The following is a 24572-nucleotide window of genomic DNA, read 5'->3' as shown; positions in this document are numbered from 1 at the left end:
ATTTCAATTTTACCCTGATTACTGCAATAAGGCACAGGATGATGGGTAATGATGACATGCTTATGAATGATGATATACTGCGGCACAACATCATGTCACTCACATGAAGATGATGATGATGACATATTGAGTGATTTGTGATTACTATGCAGGCAATAGGCCACCCATGGCTGACACAGTCAAAAATGACATGGGTAGGGACTGGAGTGGAAGTGGGCCTCTGAGCCGGAGAGAGGAGATTACTGATGGGTGGATAGGTTAAATAATATAATAATATATATGTGAGTCAAGGGAGTACTCTATTCTGAAATACAACTACAACCTCAAACCTTTGAATCAAAGACCTTGCAAAAAACAGTCCTTGTTCTTCCCATAGCTTTTTGTTGTCATTTATCAGTGCATTGCTCTTCTAGCATTATTATTGTTTTATTCTTAATCTTCACCCTTGGCTTTGGTAGTCTGGCATGGTTTAATTTTCTTTTATTTTCACTTCATCCAGTCTGACTCTGTTTTCACCTACTCTATGATACCATCCAGGCATCCATCCATCCAAACATGGCTATCATAAACCGGCTTTTACGGACAATATACATTTGTCATAGATATAACCAATCAACACCCATGCGTCCGTGCTTGCCTTTGAGTTTGACCCCTCAAACCCCCCAGAGGATTCCTTTCACCCATACAGTTTCACCCACCCAGACAGGCACCCTTTCTGCTTTCTCTTTCACCTTTTACCCATCCTTCAATTTCCCATGCATCCTATCATCTTCATCTGCCACCTATATGCATCCCGGGGCCCCTTCCTTAAAACACGCATCACTCTGTAACAGCTGTGAGGTGCCTGTGGTCAGTGCAGGCCTGTGCAAAAAGAACTATTGATGGACAGAATGCAGAACAATGTCATACATTCACCTCAGTACAGAGATCTGGGCCTAAATCCGTCGATTTTTGCTCACCATGCCATTCCAGTTTGGACCCAGCCATATGCAACTCAGTCTGGACCCTGTGCCCCATGGGAACAGTCCTGCCCGAACTGCCAGGCCAGGTCCTCCCTGGACGGGAAACAAGCATCCTAGGGCCGGTTTCGGGGTTTCACTCCTCTTCAGCCAGGATAGCTTGATTCCAGTGGAATGGAGAGCACGGGACTCACACATGAGCATACCCGTCCCACTCGGGGTGACAAATGTAAAAAGAACTATTGATGGACAGAATGCAAAACAATGTCATACATTCACCCCAGTACAGAGCTCTGGGCCTAAATCCATTGTTTTTTTGCTCACCATGCCATTCCAGTTTTGACCCAGCCATATGCAAATCAGTCTTGACCCTGTGCCCATTGGGAACAGTGCAGCCTGAACTGCCAGGCCAGGTCCTCCCTGGACTGGAAACAAGCATCCTAGGACCGGTTTCGGGGTTTCACCCCTCTTCAGCGAGGATAGCTTGATTCAAGTGGCATCGAGAGCACGGGACTCAAGTCTGAGCATACCCGTCCCACTCGGGTGACAAATGCAAAAAGAACTATTGATGGACAGAATGCAGAACAATGTCATACATTCACCCCAGTACAGAGATCTGGGTCTAAATCCATTGTTTTTTTGCTCCCCATGCCATTCCAGTTTGGACCCAGCCATATGCAAATCAGTCTTGACCCTGTGCCCATTGGGAACAGTCCAGCCCGAACTGCCAGGTCAGGTCCTCCCTGGACTGGAAACAAGCATCCTAGGACCGGCTTCGGGGTTTTACCCCTCTTCAGCCAGGATAGCTTGATTCCAGTTGCATGGAGAGCACGGGACTCACATATGAGCATACCCGTCCCACTCGGGGTGACAAATGTAAAAAGAACTATTGATGGACAGAATGCAAAACAATGTCATACATTCACCCCAGTACAGAGCTCTGGGCCTAAATCCATTGTTTTTTTGCTCACCATGCCATTCCAGTTTGGATCCAGCCATATGCAAATCAGTCTTGACCCTGTGCCCATTGGGAACAGTCCAGCTCGAACTGCCAGGCCAGGTCCTTCCTGGACTGGAAACAATCATCCTAGGACTGGTTCAATTAATTTTACAATTGATGATGCTTGATTTTGTTTTACCTACCAGATGCCACTTTTTGTACTGTTATTCAGTGTGTAAAAAATCGCTTAATGTGATGGAAGAATGTCAAAAATAATCAATAGATCAAAAGCCATGTTGTGTTGCAATCAACACTGTGCCCATATTGCTAAAATGATGCTGCCTATGTTTTTTGTGTTCCTTTGCTTTGCAAATGCCTTCAAGAAGTTATGTATATAGGAAAAGAACTTCATAAAAGTTCAAAGATGCTCTTTTTAGAATATTTTCTTACTTGATTGTAGTTGAAACAAGTGGCTGAAATACACCTTTTCTTGATTAAAAGAATTTTGACAGTTAAAATATTGTGCTTTTGGTGAGGAGCAAAACTGATTTTCTTTCCTGCTACTTTCACTTTTAAATACTCATATATTTTCCTTTCTCTCTATGAAGATCAATGTCAGTAAACCAATGACTGGATTTAATCCAACTCAGGGGAGCACATTCCTTTTGCTGGGCTTCTCTGATGCATCCCCACGTCTGCAGATCCTTCTTGGAGTCACATTTACAATCATATACTTGATAACACTCATTGGAAACCTGATGATCTTTGTCATACTCACAGTAGACCCAGCTCTCCACACTCCAATGTATTTTTTCCTCAGAAACCTTTCCCTTGTAGACATATTGATTACTAATGTGACCATACCAAAAACTGTGACTGGGCTACTGTCCAAGGACAGACGTATCTCCTTCAAGGGATGTGCTGCACAAATGTTTTTCTTCTTTGCATTTGGCATCACCGACTGTGTCCTGCTGGGGGTCATGTCACTTGATCGATATGCAGCCATCTGCATCCCTCTTCGCTACAAGGCCATCATGAGCAAGTCAATGTGCATTTATCTGGCCACTGGTTCCTGGATCATGGCAATAGTCAGTTCACTCAGCTTGACCTATGTGACCTTCAGCTTAACCTTCTGTGAGTCTCACAAAATAAATCACTTCTTCTGTGATATTCCCCCACTCATGGAGCTGGCTTGCGGGAACACTTTTATCACTGAAACGGTGACCAGACTCACAAGTGTCTTCACATTAATGGTGCCCTTTCTGCTCATTCTAAGCACTTATACATTTATTGTCTCGAAAATAGTGAAGATTCGGTCCACCGAGGGCAGGCGGGCTGCAGTCTCCACGTGTGCTTCTCAATTGGTCTCTGTGGTGTTATTGTATGGCACAACTATTCTTACCTATGCTCAACCCAAGTCAAGTTACTCCATGCAAAGAATATTTTCTGTCTGTTATGCTTGTTTAACCTCCATGTTAAATCCTCTCATCTATAGTTTAAGAAATAAGGATGTGAAAGGTGCTCTTAAAAAGCAAAAACTAAGGAATGTATTTTCTAGGCTTATGTGAAAAATACAGATATATCATAGTATGATATGATAGTTAAACATAGTATAATAAAGTCACAGTCCTCATAGACCAGCAGTCAAAAAGGAACTCTCTGAAGTTGCAAATACTATAATTTCTAACAGAATGAAAACCTAAACAGACAGAAATATAAATTCTGAAAAGAAAACCTACACTATACAAACATCTGTAAATACAAAATAAAAACAATATGTCTCTAATGTAAATGGTGCTCATGTAAATCAAGCCAAATAATTATGAGACTACTGCAGGAACCTAGTGGTAGGCATCACAGCAGCAAAACAACTGTTGAGAGTACTCAGCAGCATGAAGGTGGAGAGTGCCGCAGGATTTGGGAAGAGGGTGTTTAGGGCTGGATGCTTACCCGTAATCCAGATCCGGGTCTTCTGCTGTCTGAGGTGAGGGAGACTCTTTTCGGAAGCCAACATGTCACCACACAACTAGTCAAAGACTTCTAAATGATAAAAGAAGAGGAAAAGAAAAGGACATCAAACACCACATGACAGATTATGGATTGTGAAAGTCAAAAAGAAAGCAAGTGGGGAATAGACAGGATGAATAGGGAAAATAAAAAGGAACAAAAACCTGAAAGGGACTAGCAGCGGAGTCGCCTTTAAAGCAAGTCACAAACCCTCAGGCAGGTGATTGACATTTTGGGGTTGAAGCGAGAAGGAATAACAGTCAGAAACCCATCGGCACAAGAGAAAGAAAACAGGTGAAGGTGAGAGGCTCTTGCAGCCCGAAGCTGTGAGATTTGTACAGCATCTTCTGAGCCCCCGGAACTGTGGGACTCCACAATGTACAATGTACCCAGGTGAGCAAGAAGCTACAAACCCAACTGAGGGGAGGGCGAAAAGAGTTTGAAGAGGCAGGAATTGCAAGAGCCTGAAAGAAGGGAAATGTTTTAGGAGCCTGGAGAAGGGGAGTTCTGTAGTGTCCCAGACACCTGCAGTGCTCGCTTTCCCTTTGAATATCTTCATTGGTCAACCAGGGGACCTTCTGCTCACTGCTTCCACTCCAACGTCCTGTGTGAACATCTTCATTGGTCAACCAGGGGACCTTCTGCTCACTGCTTTCACTCCAACGTCCTGTGTGAACATCTTCATTGGTCAACCAGGGGACCTTCTGCTCACTGCTTCCACTCCAAACGTCCTGTGTGAACATCTTCATTGGTCAACCAGGGGACCTCCCACTTACTGCTTCCATTCCAAACATCCTGTGTGAACATCTTCATTGGTCAACCAGGGGACCTCCCACTTACTGCTTCCACTCCAAACGTCCTGTGTGAACATCTTCATTGGTCAACCAGGGGACCTCCCACTTACTGCTTCCATTCCAAACATCCTGTGTGAACATCTTCATTGGTCAACCAGGGGACCTCCCACTTACTGCTTCCACTCCAAACGTCCTGTGTGAACATCTTCATTGGTCAACCAGGGGACCTCCCACTTACTGCTTCCATTCCAAACATCCTGTGTGACTATGAAATGTTGAAGGCAAGAACTGTAACATGGAAAAATTCACAACTTGTTTCATTAATGTCCACCCTGCCAATGTATTCATCATTAATCTATAAGGTACATGTCATCACATCGCTGGAACTGCTAATCTGCATTCATGAAAACAAAATCATGGAAAATCTGCAACAGATGTTCATTTCTTTTTTAACTAGACTTTTTCCCACATAGACCCTTTTTATAAGGAATTCCGGCTCCTTTCTAAAAAAAGAAAGTTTCACGTTTAGGAATGAAAACACAGGCATGGCAGTCTGTGGTTCCCTGCAGGAAGTCATTCCAGCATTTGTAGCCAACTACAGTAGATCACAAGTAGGAACCTACCAAGTTAATATCCATTAGGCAGGTCTCTTTGCAACCTCCAGAGAGGAGAGGATTTGAATAGTGATCTATTAATGCAAAGGTCAAATTGCAAATGTAAAAACTCTTTTAATGCATAAGTCCAATACAAAATTGAAGATTGGTCACAAAACAAATGATTCTCCAATTACAACCCCTTTTTGTAAGCGGCCTTTTTTCTACATTGGGCCCTAGTATGTATAAATATCCAAATAGGGTATAAAAAGCACACCAGTTTTTTAACACTATTTTGTTGAGTAATTCAAGATCCCAATATGAAACAGAAAGTGACTAATATGATTTGAAAATATGGAATATATCTGTTGAATGAGTTCAGTGTCTTCTATTTGCATCAAAATGCATTCTCTGAGTTTAACAGCAAAATTGATAAAGTGATGGATCTAATCCTATCACTGTGTTTGCAATCCCATGGAATACAGCTATGGCACAGGCCCCTACAGCTGCTGATGAAATGTGATTTTAGATGATTTCAAAGTTATCTTCAAATAAAATACAGAAAACGTTTTGAAAACGTTTTGAATTTCCTGAAGTTTCATATATTCTAGTTTTATTCTGCAATTGGGTTCTAATAAAATGTAATACCATCAGTCCTCCACTCGAGGTATTTATGCAAACCCCCCCATTACAATCTTCTTTGTTTACCAATCCACATGCAAAACACACAAGATGATGGACGGAATGTTGCACATTGGCAAAACATTCACCCCAGTCACAGATCTGGGTTTAATCCATTGTTATTCTGCTCATCACACCACCCCAGTTCAGACATGGCCATATGCAAATCAGTCTTGACCTTGTGCCTCATGAGAACAGTCCAGCCCGAACTGCCAAGCCATGTCTTCCCTGGACCGGAATCAAGCATCCTAGGACCGGTTTCGGGGTTTCACCCCTCTTCAGCCAGGATAGCTTGACTCCAGTGGCGTAGTGAGCACGGGACCATTCCCACATAGGACGAACAGCAAAACACACAAGACGATGGACGGAATGTTGCACATTGACAAAACATTCACCCCAGTCACAGATCTGGGTTTAATCCATTGTTATTTTGCTCACCACGCCACCCCAGTTCAGACATGGCCACATGCAATTCAGGCTTGACCCTGTGCCTCATGAGAACAGTCCAGCCCACATGCACATCTCCTACTGTGTCTGTATTTTCTTGGAAGTGGATAAGGAGCCTCGCAGTGTCCCCCCAGAGGTTGCATCATGCTGTGCTGCTGCTTGCAGATGCCAGTTTAGGATGCATGTACAATGGCTGCCCTAGCTCAAGGTCAGAAGCAGAGGATTTTGGTCTGAGACGGTGGTGCTCAGTGTGAAATATGTGACTATGCATGCCTGTACAGGTGACAAACAGGTAAATCCTGGATATCTATATAGTGAGAATTTTCCCTGTCACTTAGGTGAGTCCCATTGCATTTCCGTAAAGTGTCATCCCTCTAACCAGCCCCTCCATTGAGCTGCTGTTCTCCTCACTGCCACACCCAAGATTTGTTGCCTCGACTTGTCCAAAATTTTCAAAACTAATGGGGCTGTCAGGTCAGTTTGCTGTGTTGAAAGGTTCGAGGTTAGTCATCATTCAGGTGCCGAGAAAAAGGGGGGTCCCAAAACGCGTTTTCTCTATGTTTATTTCCAAAGGAAATTTTAGACAAGGCTACAGCCTGAAATGCTGAACGGAATAAAACCAACTTTGACAAGAAGGTAGCTCTTTTTTCCGAAAGCACTCTTTTTGTTAAATAGTTTCAGTGAAATTTAAATATTTCTCAGCTATCTAAATATGGGCAAGGAGGATCTGCGAACCCTCCCAATCTCATGGCAGTGATCTGATTGGCTGCCAACACTTTAAACCAGCAGGTATTGGCAGCCATCTTGTGACTCGGTTGAACCGAGTCAAAAGAGAAAAGGTGGAAAAACTTTAAAAAACAAAAAAAGGGGTTAGGGTAGATACACCCCCAGTCATTTGAAATATCATCAGTGATGTCATGAGTGATGTCACTGACAATGTCATGAGTGATGTAATATTTGACATCATCAGCAGTGCATTGTGGGGGGAAAGTTATAGTTAGCTCAGCTAACTATATTGGCTGATTTCCTCAGGTTTTGTACAAGTGAAATGTCAGCCTAGCTATAACGTGCCTGTAACCTGTGTTTGTTTCAGTGAATTTCTATGTTTTTGTAAATGCTAATTCCTAACTATAATGTCCCTAAAATCTGTGAATATGTATATATATATATATATATACCAGACCAGATTGAGAAAGACTGCAGGCGCAGCCGAAACGCGTCTCTTCAGGCATTGGGTCGAAGGAGGCCCTTTTAAATAAAGAAGCCTGAAACCTGCAGACCTCGAGTGCATGCCTTCTTCTTGTCAAGGTGTTAGGATTGTTTTGGATATATATATATATATATATATATATATATATATATATATATATATATATTCACTGTAAAAACCATAGGTTTGAGGGGCGTTATAGTTAGCTGGACATTTCACTCATACAAAACCATTGAAATTCCCCCGTTATAGTTAATTCAGCTAACTATAACTCGCGCACCAGGTCTGCCACTCTATCACGTGGATGATGTCATCAGTGATGTCATAAGTGATGTCATTTGAGATGTCATCAGTGAGGTCATGAGTGATGTCACTGACCATGTCATGAGTGATGTAATATGTGACGTAATCAGCAGTGCATTGCGGGCGCGCAAGTTATAGTAAGCTGAACTAACTATAACGGGGGAATTTCAATGGTTTTGTACGAGTGAAATGTCCAGCTAACTATAACGCCCCTGAAATGTTATGTTATTTTATGTTAATGGGTGACTTGTATAGCGCACGGCTACTCCAAGGAGTGTCCCGGCGCTTTCTGACCCATTACTGAGAAAAGAAAAAAGAGAACAGAAACATAACAGAATTACTGATTAAAAAGCCAGGTTTTCAAGGCCTTTCTAAAGGCAAACAGGTTGGGAATAAGACGGAGATCAACAGGAAGGGAGTTCCATAGTTTGGGAGCGAGATATTTAAAGGAACGTCCACCAATTCTGACTTTCCTAATGGGAGGCACCATTGCCAGGCCAAGATTTTCCGACCGGAGAGATCTGGAGGGTTTGTAAAAAGAAAGCCGTTTCTGAATGTAGGAGGCCCCCACCAAATGGAGTGCCTTATGGGCCAGTGTAAGAGCTTTGAATGTGATTCGCTTCTTGATCGGAAGCCAGTGAAGGGAGGAAAGCAACTCAGATGATCTGGCTTGCCGGGGTAGGCCGAAGATGGCTCTTGCCGCTGAATTATGTACAACCTGGAGTTTATGCAAGAGATAGTCCGGCAAACCCAGGTAGAGGACATTCGAATAATCAAGCCTGGAACAGATCAGAGCTTGTACTGTCAGCTTCCTGTGGGCTAATGGGAGCAAAGGAAGGAATTTACGCATCATTTTAAGTAGACCAAAACAGGTACCCGTGAGACCTGTGATCTGTGTTTTCAGAGCCAGGGTGTTATCGATTTTGACCCCAAGGTTTTTAGCGACCAAAGAGGAAGAGGAAGGGGGGGACATGCAAACCGGCCACCATTCCTGCCAGGGCGGTTCTGCCTGACAGCCGAAGAAGAGCACCTCGGATTTATCCGGGTTGCACTTAAGGCTGCTCCGCTGAAACCAGTTGAAGACAGCCCCAAGGCAGCCACGGATGCTCTCCCCGTCAAACTCCATGCCCTTCTTGCAGGTGAAGAGGAGCTGGGTGTCGTCAGCGTATGATATGATCTGGGCACCCATCGACTCCGCCAGTATCGCCAATGGAGTCATGAAGATGTTAAAAAGGGTCGGGCTCAGCACCGATCCTTGAGGGACTCCGACATTCATAGGCGGCACTTCGGCGGAGTACGGGGGGGCCCAGACCACTTGTCGACGACCCGCTAGGTAAGATCTCAGCCAGCTCAACACCGTCCCTCTGAGACCGTTCTCGTGAAGTCTTCTCAAGAGGGCCTCATGCGGGACGGTGTCGAAGGCCGCCGACAGATCCAACATCACCAGCATTGCTCTTCCTCCTGAGTCGAGAACTTCCTTAATGGCTTCATTAACTTCCAAAAGAGCGGTCTCCGTGCTCAAGTTGGAGCGGAAGCCAGATTGGGTAGAGTGGAGTAACCCATGGTCTTCAAGGAAGGAAGAAAGCACAGAGTTGACGTGCTTCTCGACGATCTTAGCCAAGCTGGGCAGGAGAGAAATGGGCCTATAGTTAGCATGTATCTCTGGGTCAAGGCCTGGTTTTTTAAGAAGGGGAACGACCATTGCCTTCTTCCAGGCTGGCGGAACAGTGCCGCTGGACAAAGATAGGTTCAAAACAGGAGAGATTAAGGAATTCAGAATCTTGGCAGTCCTGGCTAAAAAGCTCGCCGGGCATGGATCGAGCGGAGAGCCAGATTTAATCCTGAGTAAAAGATCCATCCAATCTATGGTTTTTCAGTGAATTTCTAAGGTTTTTTAAATGCTAATTCCTAACTATAACGTGCCTGAAACCTGTGTTTTTTTCAGTGAATTTCAAAGGTTTTTTAAATGCTAACTTCTAACTTTAACGTAACTGAAACCTATGGTTTTTTAAATGAATTTCAAAGGTTTTTTAAATGCTAGTTCCTAACTATGCCTACAGAGGTAGGACATGTGAAGAAAAAGAAGAAAAAATGCGAACAGACGAAGAAAAGTGCCGGAAGAATCAAGACGTGCTCAAAGAACCAACAGAGGAGCAGGAAGAGGCCTTGTTACAAAATCATCCTGTGCCCACAACTTTTTCAGACGGTTACTGATGTTAACTGACTCTGACTAAAAAGGCCTAGAGCCAGTGGTATGCTAAAAGATACTTAGAATACAGTGAAAACACCTATATACACTAGGGAACACTATGCGTTGGGGTACCCCTGTGATTAGCATGACCTCATCTGTAAACCCCTAGTACATAATAGGGCAGAAGGATTAAAACTACCTCTTAAAAAGCTCCACAGGGTGCGTTTGCACACTGGTGAATGGAGGGGGAGACCCTGAGGTGACATATGTGCAAACATGACCTGTGGGCCTTTTAAGCTGGAAGCACCTGGTGGGCTAGTTGGCTCCCAGGGGCCCTCAGGATTGAAGGGGCATTATTTCACCTACTTAAAATGTGCCACAGGGTGTGTTTGCACACGTCACCTCAGGCCCCGTCCCTTCCCTTCACCACTGTGCAAACGTGCCCTGTGGCCGTTTTAAGATGTGAGATTAAGTCCCCTTGAATCCTGAGGGTTCCTAGGGTCCAACAAGCCCACTGGGTACCTCCAGTAAGCGTTTTAAACAATTGATACTAGGTTGAATTCCCAACCTAGTATCAATTGTTTAAAACGCATATGAATCGTCACACGATTCCGAGCTTTATGAAACTCCAAATGAATAATAAAGCTTTGTGTTAAAAAAAACTCGACAACAATCTTCTTTAAATTTGGAAACCTCTTCCGAGGACTATTATCAGTGCCAGGGGAACACACCCCATGTTGGGGGTGCATCTTATAATTCATACCGACACTCATTTTCGGAGAGTGATACCCCGGAGCACGATTCAACGACAAAATCTCAATAATCTTTTGCGGTTGTGCGCGCACTAAACCTTTGTACCTCCAGTAAGCGCCACAGAGCTGCGTTGCAGAGAGGTGTAAAAAGTGGCACGGCCTGGACCACCTCTCTGCAACGCTGCTCAGTTACGCTTAATGGAAGCACCTGGTGGGCTAGTTAGCCCCCAGGGGCCCTCAGGATTGAAGGGGAATTATTTCCCCAATTTAAAACGGGTCATAGGGTGTGTTTGCACACATACCTCAGGCCTCGTCCCCTCCCTTCCCCACTGTGTAAACACGCCCTGTGGCCATTCTTTAAGTTGGGAGATTAAGTCCCTTGAATCCTGAGGATCCCTAGGGGCAAAATAGCTCACTAGGTACGTCCAGTAAGCGCCATTGCAGAGAGGTGTAAAAAGGGGGACGGCCTAGACCACCTCTCTGCAACACAGAGCAGAGGCGCTTACTGGAAGCACCTGGTGGGCTAGTTGGCCCCCAGGGTCCCTCAGGATTGAAGGGGAATTATTTCCCCAACTTAAAACGCGCCACAGAGCGTGTTTGCACATGTCACCTCAGGCCCCATCCCCCCCCCCTTCACCACTGTGTAAACGCGCCCTGTGGCCGTTTTAAGTTGGGAGATTAAGTCCCCTTAAATCCTGAGGGTCCCTAGGGTCAAACTAGCCCACTAGGTACCTCCAGTAAGTGCCACAGAGCTGCGTTGCAGAGAGGTGTAAAAAGAGGCGTGGCCTCTGAACACCTGTCTGCAACGCAGCTCCCTGGCACATACTGGAGATACCTGTTGGGTTAGTTGGCCCTCAGGGACCCTCAGAATTGAAAGGGAATTACTTCCCCAACTTACAACTCGCCACGGGGCATGTTTGCAGAATGGTGAATCAAGGGGCCGTGGCCTGAGGTGACATGTCTGCAAACACGCCCTGTGGCGCATTTCAAGTTTTAAGTTGGGGAATTAATTTCTCCTCAATCCTGAGGGTCCCTGGGTGCCAACTAGCCCACCAGGTACCTCCAGCATGCGCCAGAGAGCTGCGTTACAGAGAGGTGTTCAAAGACCATGCCCCTTTTTACAACACTCTGCAATGCAGCTCCTTGGCGCTAATTTGGAAAGGGTCCATGTGGTCCCCCTACCGAGGCCTTAATCGGACCCGTGGACCCCATCCCCGGGGCATGGCCTTTTTTAAAATTCTTTTGGAGGGGGGCTGCGTTGCCCTCCTCCTCAGGCCACTTATGGGCCCGGGGACCCCATCCCCCGGGCTGGCATTTTGGGGAGGGTGCTCCCGGGCCACTTGTAGCCCCGGGGCACGCCCTCTCCGTTGTCCCGCCGGCTCCCTGTGTCCTGCGGGAGCCGGCATTGCTTTTCCACATGGGGAGCTGCTAAGATGCAGCTCCCCATGAGGAAAAGCAATCGTCTGGTTTTAGGAAGAGAGAACAGTTTCCTGTTCTCTCTTCCAAAAACCAAAGCAGTTTGCTTTCGCAGGGCGGGAGCCGCAAGGCTCCCGCCCTGCCATAGCAATCTAAAGTGTCCCGGGGTGGGAACCCCGGGACACAGCGGGAGCCGGCCCTGGGGGGTGGCGGTTCCCAGGGCCATCAAGGGCGAGCGTCCCCCCTCCCGACATTTTCAAAGCCCCCGGGGGTGGTGGTCCCTGGGGCCTGGGGGTCCTTAACAGACCCCCAAATTTAAAGACTTAGTGCCCCAGGGAGGTGGCGGTCCCCGGGCCCCCCGACACAGGTTTATTTATTTTAAAATAAGCCCCAGGGGTGGTGGTCCCTGGGGCAGCAGGGGGCACAATTATTTCATTAAAGCCCCGGGGGGTGGCGGTCCCTGGGGCTTGGGGGGGCTTGGATGCCCCCACGTTAAAATGTAAAGCTCTGGGGAGTGGCGGTCCCTGGGGCTGTGGGGTGGCCATGAGCCCCCCACAAATATTTTCTTAAAGCCCCAGGGGGTGGCAGTCCCCGGGGCTTGGGGGGGCCTTTGAGCCCCCCCACCCATGTCTTTATTGTAGCCCTGGGGGGTGGCTGACCCCGGGGCTGGGGGGCTGTGAGCCCCCCCACATAATTGTTAAAAGCCCCAGGGAGAGGAGGTCCCCGGGGCTGGGGTCCCTTCTGGGCCCCCATTACATAACAAGATTGCCCCTGGGAATTGGCTCCCCAGGGGCTAAATAGCAACGAAGCGTGGGAGCCTGCACTTCGGTTTTTTTTTCCCGCAGCTGTATCCGCGGATCCTCCACGGATTTTGCCGTTTAAAAAAAAGTTTTGGGGGACCCCCTAAGCAGGGCTAGGGGTTCAGGGTGTTTCTACCCTACCTCCTTTTCGCATTTTGTGCATTTTCTTTCACTGATTTCTTTTGCCTCGGTTCTACTGAGGCACAAGATGGCTGCCAACACTTCCTGGTTTGGAGTGTTGACAGCCAATTACCATAAAGCTCGTGATCGGGAGGGTCCGCGGATCCTCCGCGGCCATAGATATATATGTGTTTTTACTTTTGATTTTCTCAGCAACTACTGAATGGATTTACATCATTTAAAAAAAGGGTTCTTTCTGAACCAAGGGCTACCTTTTTGCCAAATTTGGGGTAATTCCGTTCAGCAGTTTGGGCTATAGCCATGTCTGAAATTTCCTATGGGAAATTATATGGGGAAAACATGTTTTGGTCCCCCCCTTTTTTCTCGGCCCCCACTTGCCAAATCTCCCCGAAACGTTCACGATAGGAGCGGACCGGAGCACCCCACGAGTTTTGGAAATTTTGCGCCTATTCATCAACCAGCGCCAAAGTTATTGGAAATAGAGTGTTGTGAATTTCCTATGGAAAATAGGTCCTAACTATAACTATCTACTGGCGACTGCCAGTAGATAATATATATATATAACTATATATAATTATGCCTAGGGGCGGGCGGAATTTGCGAAATTCACTTTCGCAAACTATCGTGAAAATGTTGAAAATCTCCGCAAACACAACAGAAATATCGCGAAGACGCGGAAGTATTTTCACGCCTGTTTGCGGTATTTTTTGCATGATCGTGGCTCGCCAACTTACCCATGCGGTTGCTCACGGGCGCGGCCATCTTGTTTTCACTTGTCCCGCTCGCGTTCGATATGACATGCCCGCGTCCTCACGCTCTCGCTCGCGGTGGAGAATGACGTGTTCGAGATCTCAATCATCTCATACTCTCGCGGTGCATGATCGCGAGAAGAAAGATGTGATCGCGCGAAAAATAAAGTGATCGCGTGACAAATGACGTTAATGCGGGCGCGAACTGTCGCGAGACAGCGCAAATGGCTAACAACAATCCAACATCTCGTGGAAAACGCGACCGGATCGGGAAAACTTGTCGGCGAACGCGGGGATTCAGGTAAGGCGATTGCGCGCATGCGAGAATGTATTTTTTTACAGCGCGAGCAAGACAAAAATTACCGGTAAGATGCGGATTGCAGAAATTTTGACATTTTCGTGCTTTCCGCTCAACGCAAAAATGTCAAATTATCGCAATTTCCGCGAGCGGAACGGAATTTTAGCCCAGGCCTAATTATGACCGATGTTTCCCATAGACAAAGCGTTTTTAATTTTGCTATTAACTTTGTCACCATTTCACAAATCTTCACAAGTTAGTCCAGCTGCTGTCTGGAAAGCTTTGGGGTGATTTGTCAAGTGGGGGATGAGAAAAAGGGTGGTTCCAAAATGCTTTTTTCCTCATGTAGTGTTGATGGGACTCTGCAAGTTCCAGAAACTTTTACAGCCAGAACCACTCCTTTCGAGATTTGGGGTAAATCTGTTCAGTAGTTTTATGTTTTCAAGGAAGGAAAAATATAGATATCTGGGCATGCGGATCCTTCTTGGATATGTGGGTACCCACGGTTACTGGTGAAAAGCAAGGACCTGATTGGGTGGCCACAACATGAAAGGACACTTTCGGCAACCATTTTGTTTTTTGCCTGGGACACCGGGGAGAAAACATAAATAAAAAAACACATAGACACTTGGAGGAGTCTCATGAGCAACAAAGTGTTCAATTTTGTGGGGGGGCGAACTGCTGATACACCATGGCACACAGTGCAACCCCCAGTGTAAATCTGCAATGAATCCATGGATTCAAACCCCAATGGAAAAAAAATATCATCCACTCACACCATACCCCCATTGCATGCAGCCAAAGGGAATACACAGCGTGGGGTTGGGTGCATGTGGTGGTTAGCCGCAGGGACTGGCCGCAGACCAACCCCCAGCATGCATGGCCAAAGGCCATGCATGGTGGTGATGTATTAACGTACGGTAATTATGTATTACTTTACGTAAAAATAAAACCTAGAAATTCAATGAATTTGTGGGACACCCCCGCGCCGCACGGCCACCAGCTGCTGCGTGTGCCCCCTGCCTGCCCTCTGCCTCGCTGCTGCCTCGTTTGCCGGCTGCCGCCGCTGCGAGTGTTTTTTGCCTTGTTTTGACGGTATATTGTGCTTGCTTAGTTTAACCTTCTTTTTCCCCTGTTGTAACGTTTATTTGTGCCTGTTTTATTGTATTCTCCGTGTTTGCTCTCCTTCCTTGTTGTCCGCCTACCTCGTCGCCCCCCGCCCTCCCTTCCCGCCACCGCCGCTTGTCCCCGCCCCTTTTTGACTTCTGTAACCCTCCCCGCTCCCGCCTCCCAGCTGCCCCGCCCACCCGCGCACTTGGCCTTAAATGGCGACCGTGCATACGCGCAGCGGTAACGCGCAGCGGGCGCGCCGATTGTGCGCCGAAGGCGCGCCAAAGGTAAGCCCGTCTGCGCCCGTCCGCGACCGAACCGCGCCCAGCGCCAGGACCCCTGGACCTCGACCTCGAAGACCCCGACCTACCCGCCTGACGTACTCTGCCGCCACCCTCTTCGCTCTCAACACCGGCCGACTCCCAGAATGCCACCAAGCCACCCCAAGACGCACCCACGGACCCTTCAGCTGCCACGCCTGCAAGTTCACTTGCATCCGGACCTGCCTCGCACCAGCACCCGCCAAGCCGAACACCAGCAGCACCCACCTCAAGTGCATCCTGATCAACACCCGCTCCGTCCACAGACATGCCATCGAACTCTGGAACCTCCTTGACACCACAGCTCCAGACGTTGCCTTCCTCACGGAGACCTGGATGAACGCCTCTTCAGCTCCCGACATCGCCATCGCCATCCCAGAGGGCTACAAGATCGTCCGGAGGGACCGAAACGCCAACCAGATGGGAGGAGGCATCGCCATCATCCACAGGAGCACCATCCGTCTCACGACCAGCACCGACAACACCCTGACCAGCGCCGAACACCTACATTTCCAGATCCACACCAACCCGAACACCACCCTCAGAGGCACCCTGATCTACCGACCCCCTGGACCACGCACGCAATTCAGCGAGGACATCGCCGACTTTATCAGCCCGCATGCCCTCCCCTCCGCCGACTACATCCTCCTGGGAGACCTCAACTTCCATCTGGAGAACAACAACGACCACAATACCAGCACCCTGCTCGACAACCTCGCCAACCTGGGGCTCAAGCAACTGGTGTCCACCCCCACCCACCTCGCCGGACACACACTCGACGCCGTCTTCTCATCCAGCACAGACATCGACTTCAGCCACGCCACAGAGCTTCAATGGACGGACCACAGCTGCGTCCACTTCACCTTCAAGAGAACGACGTCCCACCATCACCAGCAACAGACCGCCCGCAGAAGCTGGAACAAGATCACAGCAGACCAGCTCGCCACCTCCCTGAGCCAGCACCCTCCTGCCAGCTCAGCGAACCCCAGCCAGGCCGCCGACAACCTCACGAAGTGGATCAGCAACTGCGCGGACGAACTCGCCCCGCTGAGGACCCCGCCTAGCAGACCCGGCAGCAAGAAGGCCCCATGGTTCACCGACGAACTCAAGAGCTCCAAGAAGAACTGCCGAGCCCTCGAGAAAGTCTGGAAAAGGGAACCGACACCGGACAACAGGACCTCCTACAAACTTGCCACCCGGAAACACCACCAGCTGATCCGCGCCACCAAGAAAACAGCATTCAAGGACCGGTTGGACAACAACGCACACAACTGCAAGGAACTCTTCAACATCGTGAAAGAGCTTTCCAACCCCAGCGCAGGAAACAACGACATCACCCCATCGCAAGACCTCTGCAACTCCCTCGCCTCATACTTCCACAACAAGATCACGGACATACACAGCAGTTTCAACAACCAACCAACGCACACCATGACCGACCAACCACCCCCCCCACCACCACCCTCCACGCCTGGACCCCGATCAGCACCGAAGACACCATCCGCACGATGAACTCCATCCACTCCGGATCACCGACCGACCCCTGCCCTCACCACGTCTTCAACAGGGCCGACGCTGTCATCGCACCCCACCTGCAAGACATCATCAACACCTCCTTCGACACCGCCATCTTCCCTGAGAGCTGGAAACACGCCGAACTCAGCGCTCTACTCAAGAAACCAACAGCGGACCCCACCGACCTCAAGAATTACCGCCCCATCTCGCTTCTCCCGTTTCCAGCCAAAGTCATCGAGAAGACCGTCAACAAGCAGATGGCCGCCTTCCTCGAGACGAACGGATCCCTCGACCCCTCACAGTCCGGCTTCAGAGCCAAACACAGCACCGAGACCGCCCTCATCGCCGCCACCAATGACATCCGAGCCCTGATGGACAATGGAGAAACAGCGGCCCTCATCCTCCTAGACCTCTCCGCGGCTTTCGACACAGTCTGCCACCGCACCCTAGTACGGCGCCTCAGCAACATCGGAATCCAGGACAAGGCGCTGGAATGGATCATCTCCTTCCTCGACGGAAGAACACAGAGAGTCCGCCTACCACCGTACAAGTCAGAGGCCTCCGAAGTCATCTGCGGCGTCCCCCAAGGATCATCCCTGAGCCCCACCCTCTTCAACGTCTACATGAGCCCCCTTGCGGCCATCGTACGCAAACACCACCTCAGCATAATCTCCTACACCGACGACACCCAGCTGATCCTCTCCCTGACCAACGACCCCACCGCCGCCAGAGCCAACCTGCACGAAGGGATGAAAGAGGTAGCTGAGTGGATGACGACCAGCCGCCTGAAACTGAACTCGGACAAGACGGAGGTCCTCATCCTGGGCTCCTCACCCTCCGCCTGGGACGACTCCTGGTGGCCTCCCGCCCTGGGCACCGCACCCAAACCGACAGACCATGCACGAAACCTGGGCTTCATCCTGGACTCCTCCCTCTCCATGACCAGGCAAGTCAACACCGTCTCCTCGGCGTGCTTCAACATCCTACGCATGCTACGGAAGATCTTCTGGTGGATCCCCACAGAGACCAGGAAGACCGTCACCCAGGCCCTCGTCACCAGCCGACTGGACTACGGTAACGCCCTCTACGCCGGTACCACCGCCAAGCTCCAGAAGAGACTCCAGCGGATCCAAAACGCCTCAGCCAGACTCATCCTCGACATCCCACGATCCAGCCACATCTCCGGACATCTGAGAGACCTTCACTGGCTCCCCGTCAACAAGAGAATCACCTTCCGCCTCCTCACCCACGCACACAAAGCCCTGCACGACCAAGGCCCGAGCTACCTCAACAGCCGAGTCAACTTCTACGCTCCCAGACGCCACCTCCGATCAGCCAACCACGCCCTCGCCGCCGTCCCCCGCATCCGAAGAGCGACTACAGGAGGAAGGTCCTTCTCCTACCTGGCCGCCAAGACCTGGAACTCCCTCCCGTCCGACCTGCGCCTGACCCAAGACCACCTCTCCTTCAGAAAGAAGCTGAAGACCTGGCTGTTCGAGCAGTAGCGGCACCCCCCCCCCAGCGCCTTGAGACCCTACGGGTATGTAGCGCGCTTTATAAGTGTCACTGATTGATTGATTGATTGAATGAATAAAGCAAAGGTTACAAGGCTGTTGTAGTTACCACACAAAACCATTGAAAATCAGGAGTTTTGGTTTTACTTACGGGTATACTTATATGAATAAACTGTAACTTGTGCTGTTGTGTATCTTTAGGCCATGAGTTATAGTTTCTTAACATAAGATTAAATATAAGTATATGGGCGCCACTGCCATGCACTGCTTATGACCTCATGTATTACATCACTCACAGCATATTCTAGGACATCATTTATGAAATCACTGATGACATCTCAAATGGCTTAATTGATGACCTCACTGTTAACATCACAGATTGCATCACTGCTGACCGCCCGCAGAATTGGTGAAATTTGGCGACTCTGTGTTTCTCTTGTAAAGCAGAGTTTTGGCCAAATTTTGCTAACCACCCCCATGGTTGTGATTGACCATGTCGAATGCTGCTGATAGATCCAACAGCACCAGAGCTGATACCTACCCTTGATCATCTTTCCATCTCAGATCATACAACACAATCATCATTACAGATGTTTTACTGTGCTAGGGCAGGATGGAGAAAGGTAGTGTTCTGTAGGTCTTTTTCATACTTTTTATGCCAGTGTCTTTCTAACTGACGTAATTTGAGTCTAGCCTCCTTCAGTTACTCTGTGTACCATGATGCCAATTTTGCACTGTTAATATGAATCCAGAAATTGAAGTCCCCAGTAACCATTATTTGTGAGTAGTGAGGCACAAGGGGATAATTTAGTTTAGACTGGTGTAGAAATAACACATATAACCCCTTCAATGTCCAAATCCTTCCCAACTGGAGCTTAGAGGGGAGTGGGAACAGTAAATGTAACCTGTTCAATGAGTAATACTTTACCCAATGTAGCTTAGATTGAAGTAGTAACGTGGAACCGTGACCCCTGGACACCGTGATCTTTTGCAGCAACAGCATCTTCCTGGTCCTCCTCGAAGTTATGCTTTCGTCTCCGAGTAGGCCCAGCCTTGAGCACCTCCTGCACTGAAGATTGCTGGCCTCCACTCCACGAGTGACCCGTGGGCTAGTTTCAAGTGCGACCGCTCGAGGCTCCTTCACGATCACTAGCCCGTTGGCTAGCAGGTCCCCACAAAGGCAACTGCTTTTCTGCTTGGGCTTTCCTGGTTGCTCCAGACGTGCCCTGACTTACCCTTGCTGGGTGAGTCCCTCAGACCTTGCAGTCCTTTCTCTGAATTCCTGTAACTTTCCGTTGCCAAGGCTTGTTGGGTCCATTCTGGTCGCTGACACCGCAGCACTCGACAGACTTTGTGGGATAGCTTGAATCCGGCTCGTGGACTTTGTTGACACCTCCTGGACCTCATGGCTGAAGAGTCAAGACACCCATCAACTCACCTGAAGCACCCGACATCTGTGGGCATTGGTCCATCCTGCCCTCAGTCACTGGCTAGTGACCCAGACTCTGTCCCCTCCGCTTTCAGGTTCCTTCCATCCTAGATCCAGGCTTGGATCTCTTCAGACACTTCTCCTCTTCACGGCAGCAGCAGTTCTTTGCAGGCTTCCATAGCAATCGACGATTCGACCGACACCAAAAGACACCTATGCACCCGGCTTCCCTGGGTGAGGTAACTCGAGTACTCCAGTGCTCCCGTGGGTGCTAGCCCTAGAACTTCTTAAGTCCAAAAGGGTTTGGTCCTGACTCGATGAGAAGTGTCCCTAATCTTTACATTTCCAACCGCGACCTTGCCCATAGAAGATAACGGTTGTGCTCTCACACTGCATACAGCCCCCATGGGTCCCCTGTGTCACTACCTTGGGTGGTTCCTTGGGGTCCCAGCGATTCTACAGGCTCTAGGCCTTGTGTCTAGTTCAGTCGTGGTTCTTATACCACTTTTTTGGTATATGGTTTGGCACGCCCCTTGGGCCCAAACGTATATTTGTGCTATTACTGATGATTGCTATCTTGTAACTTAAGGACTTCGAACTCCAGTCTCATAAAGAGACTAGAGGGGTGTGTTTGATCTTAAATACATATATTTTAAATATATACCTGGTGTGATTGTCCTTTCAATTGATCATTCAAGAGATTATAGACTGGTAAAACAAGCAGCTTTACATTCCTTCAAGACTTAGCCTGAAGGCTGCTCTCCATAGCTACCACTAGGATAGCTTTCAATAAAGGTTGTCTTTAAGCTATTCACCATAAGGGGTTGTTTGGACTGATACAAGGTGCCCACTAGAACTAGTGGACAGTATATATCAGGCCACCTTCTCACAGCTCTTACTACCACTGACGAGATATTGAAGTGTTTTGTGCAGGTAGCACACTGTTTCAGTACTCAAGGTATGTGGTTAGTCTGGTGGTCATTAGGGATTGTTAGTTATTTTTGATTAGTGGGGCTAGTGTTGTTCTCTCAAGAAACTCTTCCATGCGTTTCCTCCAGTGTTTTGTGGTAGATTCAGCTATTAGGAGGGAGGTGTGATCAATAATGTGAGTTCATGTTAATAGAAAGCGGAATGAACATTTCCTTTGTTTACAACGTTTTGCTTCTCTTTTTCTAATGTGAGGTACTGTGTTATGCCTGATTTTTATACCTTGGGTTTGTCAGGTGAGATTTGGAGGAGTGGATCATCTCTGTGATTTGCAACTATTGTTCATTATGTATTTTTGAGGCGGACACATGATTGATATATTTGTAGGGTGACCTGGTTCTCTCCTGATGTTAGTAAGGGGGGTGTTTATAAAGGTATGGTGCTTATTTAGTTCTCCCTTGATCTTAAAGGGTCTTGCAGTGTCGTCTGTTTATACGCAGAGTGGTCAGAATGTATGAGGGTACTCGTTGTAAAAGAGATCATATAGTTTCTCTGATTTATTATGTAGGGAAAACCTCAATCTTAACCACTCTTTGGAAGTCTAAGTGATTCTCAGCAGCTCTAATCATTTCATGAAATGAATTCCATAGTTTGGTGGCTTGAATGGAGAAGGTAGTGTCACCAACACTTTTCTTCTGGGCAGGCATTAGTAAACACAGAACCAGCTTATGATATAAGCTCCATGGATGGAAATATATGGTATATTTTGATCAGAAGAATTTCATTTCTTTGCTTTTTATTGCTCTGTGAGTGATGCAACAAAGCTTACAAAAGTATATTTTTTCAGTGGGGAGCCAGTTTTGAAGGGGCATGACCACTTCTCATTGAGGTCGTCTACCTACAAATGGTTCACTTTAGGGTGAAGACAGGGCCTAGTTGGAACTTGCCACCTAATGGGGTCTGGCGAGAGTGGACTCTGTGAAGACCGTTGAACAAAGCAAAGGCTTTACGTTGTACGGGCTAGGCAAACCATATCTCATAGATTGCGCATTAAAGGTCCCCTACGCACAAAAAGCGAAGGCTGTTTGTTGTACCGGGGGTTGGCCAGCCACGTCTCATTGATTGTGAAAAAGAGATTGTCTACGTAAAAAGGGTCTGGTACAGGGCAAAGACTGTGATTAGTAGGGTCTTGGTCACCAAATGGGACTAGAGCATCTGGAGGGAGTGGGAGATCCATGAAGACTTCTGTACAAAGTGAAGGCTTTGCACTGTAGGGGCCTGGGGCCAGATGTATCAAAGGGTTTTGCCCATTCTGTGTCTATGGGGAAATGTGTTGATACATATGGCCCTTGGTCACACACATCTCATTCATTAAGCATGAAAGGTCACCTACACACAGAGGCCCAGTACAGCCCCCCCCCAATGCGTCGGCATCCAAATAAATGTCAGGCTCCTGGGGCCCAGGGGCAGAAAGCAGCTCGGAGAGGGAAGCTGCATGCTCTTAACAAATTTGAAAATTCTGCCTTAGCCCATCCCGGTGGGTTTTTTTCTCAAAAAAAGTCAGCCCTTTTTTAAACAAAAGCTACCACAAATTAACACTAATATTTTAAGCTCTTGGTCCCTTGGGGCCCCACAACCAGGCCTTGGGAGACAGGGTTGCCCCCACATCCTTGTTGATGTGGTGGCAGCCAATCAGGTCATATCTTTTTATCTGTTGGATCCACAGATCCTCCACAGCTTGAGATACATATATACCACTTGACACGGATGGTACCATGATTCGTGAAGGCGGAGTTTCATGCTATCTTCATTTAACCTTAAAAGAAACACACGATTGCGGGAAATCGTTGCAATATTCTTTAATAAGCAACTTGATGAAAATCGCTCCGACAAATGTGTTTCGGGTACAAGCCTTTTTCATTGTCGGGTTAACCGGCATTCATAACATACTCGACCTATACTCGCCATTTCAATTGCTTGGCAATGTATATCAGCAAAATAGGAAACGGATCATTCTTTTACTGATGGTAAATATACGACAGCAATCTTTGCACAGTTTTAGAGGTTATGCATTTCACGTCTCATAACCTTTCATTTCCTCTATGTTATTATGTCAACCACATTTTCCTTTTTATTTACAATTTATCTTCAATTGTGATATGTCACCTCATTTTGAGAAAAATAATCATTGTGTATTTTCAAACTATTCACAATACTTCTGTAATGTTGGGTGTTAGTGGTATAGGAAGTGATGGTGTCTAGTTGCTTCTGCGTGTAGTGTTCTGGATATCTAATAAGTACGGTACGGTGCAAAAAGGTAGGGGAAACACCCTATAACCCCATAGTATGTGAAGGAAAGAATCCTGCACAATGGTGTGAACTGGAGTCCTATGCACACGATAAATGTTGGAAAGAAAGTTCACCAAGTGATTTGAGCACAAAAGTCAATAAAGCGCAATTAAATGGTCAAATGTAAAAGTTTTGGTGAATCCGCAATCAAAATCATGTGGTATGTTCTGAAAAGGTACATCTAAGTTATGGTGATCCGACGTAGGATAATTTTATCACTATATTAGCAAGGTCACGCTAACGCGTGAAACCTTGCTTTAGCGTCAGGATTCCTAACGCCCAGCTTTGCATCTCTAATGAGATGCAAAGTGATCTCTAATGAGATGCAAAGTGGGCGTTCCTGACCTGGCATGACAGGAGAAATGTCGCTAAGTGACATGTCTCCTATCATCAAGCCCCACGCTATGAAGCATAGCGTCAGGAAAAGTAGCGATAACACCTGTTATCGCTACTTTCCTAACACCTGCTTCAGGACTGACTTAGCCATGATATTTTATGGAAGGAGGATATCATGGCTAAGTTTGTCTGTCCCTATCAACAAGCTAACGGGAGATTATCGCTGGGTTTCCAGCGATAATCTCACGTTAGCCACTTAGCGTGAGGATTTTTATCGCTATTGAGATAAGCGTTGCTAATAGCACGCTATCTCAGCGATAAAAATCCACGCTGCCGGCGATAATTATCCTAGCGCTAAGTGCGCTTTGCTATAATTATCGCCGGTTGTTGTTGATATGCCCCAGAGTTTTTATCTAACTGCGCTGAATTCTGTGAAGCGAAACCCTTCGATTTCCACTCAACCCTAGAGAAAACAAAGAGCAATACCTGTGGCCTGGCGCTGAGGGGCGGGAATGCTACCACGCCATGAGAAACTCAAGGTAAGTCAGCGGCGTAGTACTCTCACACCTAGCACTAGCAGCCCTAGCAGCAGTGAATGAGATTTCATTTAGGAGCCCTTACGGTAGACCCTGTTACATGCTGGAGCTTAGAGGATGCTTCTTTTAAAAAACGTGCCTAAAATAGATACGAAATGACCCATATTATAGTTAGGATGGTTCATTTCAGTAAACCGGGTTGCAGTAAAACCAAAACATGCAAAATGTAATTTTCCCTCTCACAAATCAATGGTT

The 24572-nt window shown here is 47.6% G+C and overlaps 1 protein-coding gene across 1 annotated transcript; it reads left to right on the top strand.

Annotated features, from left to right (window-relative positions):
• Nucleotides 1-2525: 2525 nt before the first annotated feature.
• Nucleotides 2526-3467, top strand: LOC146783103 (olfactory receptor 5V1-like). The gene has a single exon (XM_085637292.1). It carries the CDS (start codon nt 2526-2528, stop codon nt 3465-3467), a length of 942 nt encoding a protein of 313 aa, XP_085493418.1.
• The last annotated feature ends 21105 nt before the right edge of the window (nt 3468-24572 follow it).

The sequence above is a fragment of the Triturus cristatus genome, chromosome 12, assembly GCF_964204655.1.
Source record: "Triturus cristatus chromosome 12, aTriCri1.1, whole genome shotgun sequence".
NCBI lineage: Eukaryota > Metazoa > Chordata > Amphibia > Caudata > Salamandridae > Triturus > Triturus cristatus.
Note: the sequence above shows the minus strand (reverse complement) of the source record. Positions and strands in the feature narration are given on the sequence as shown.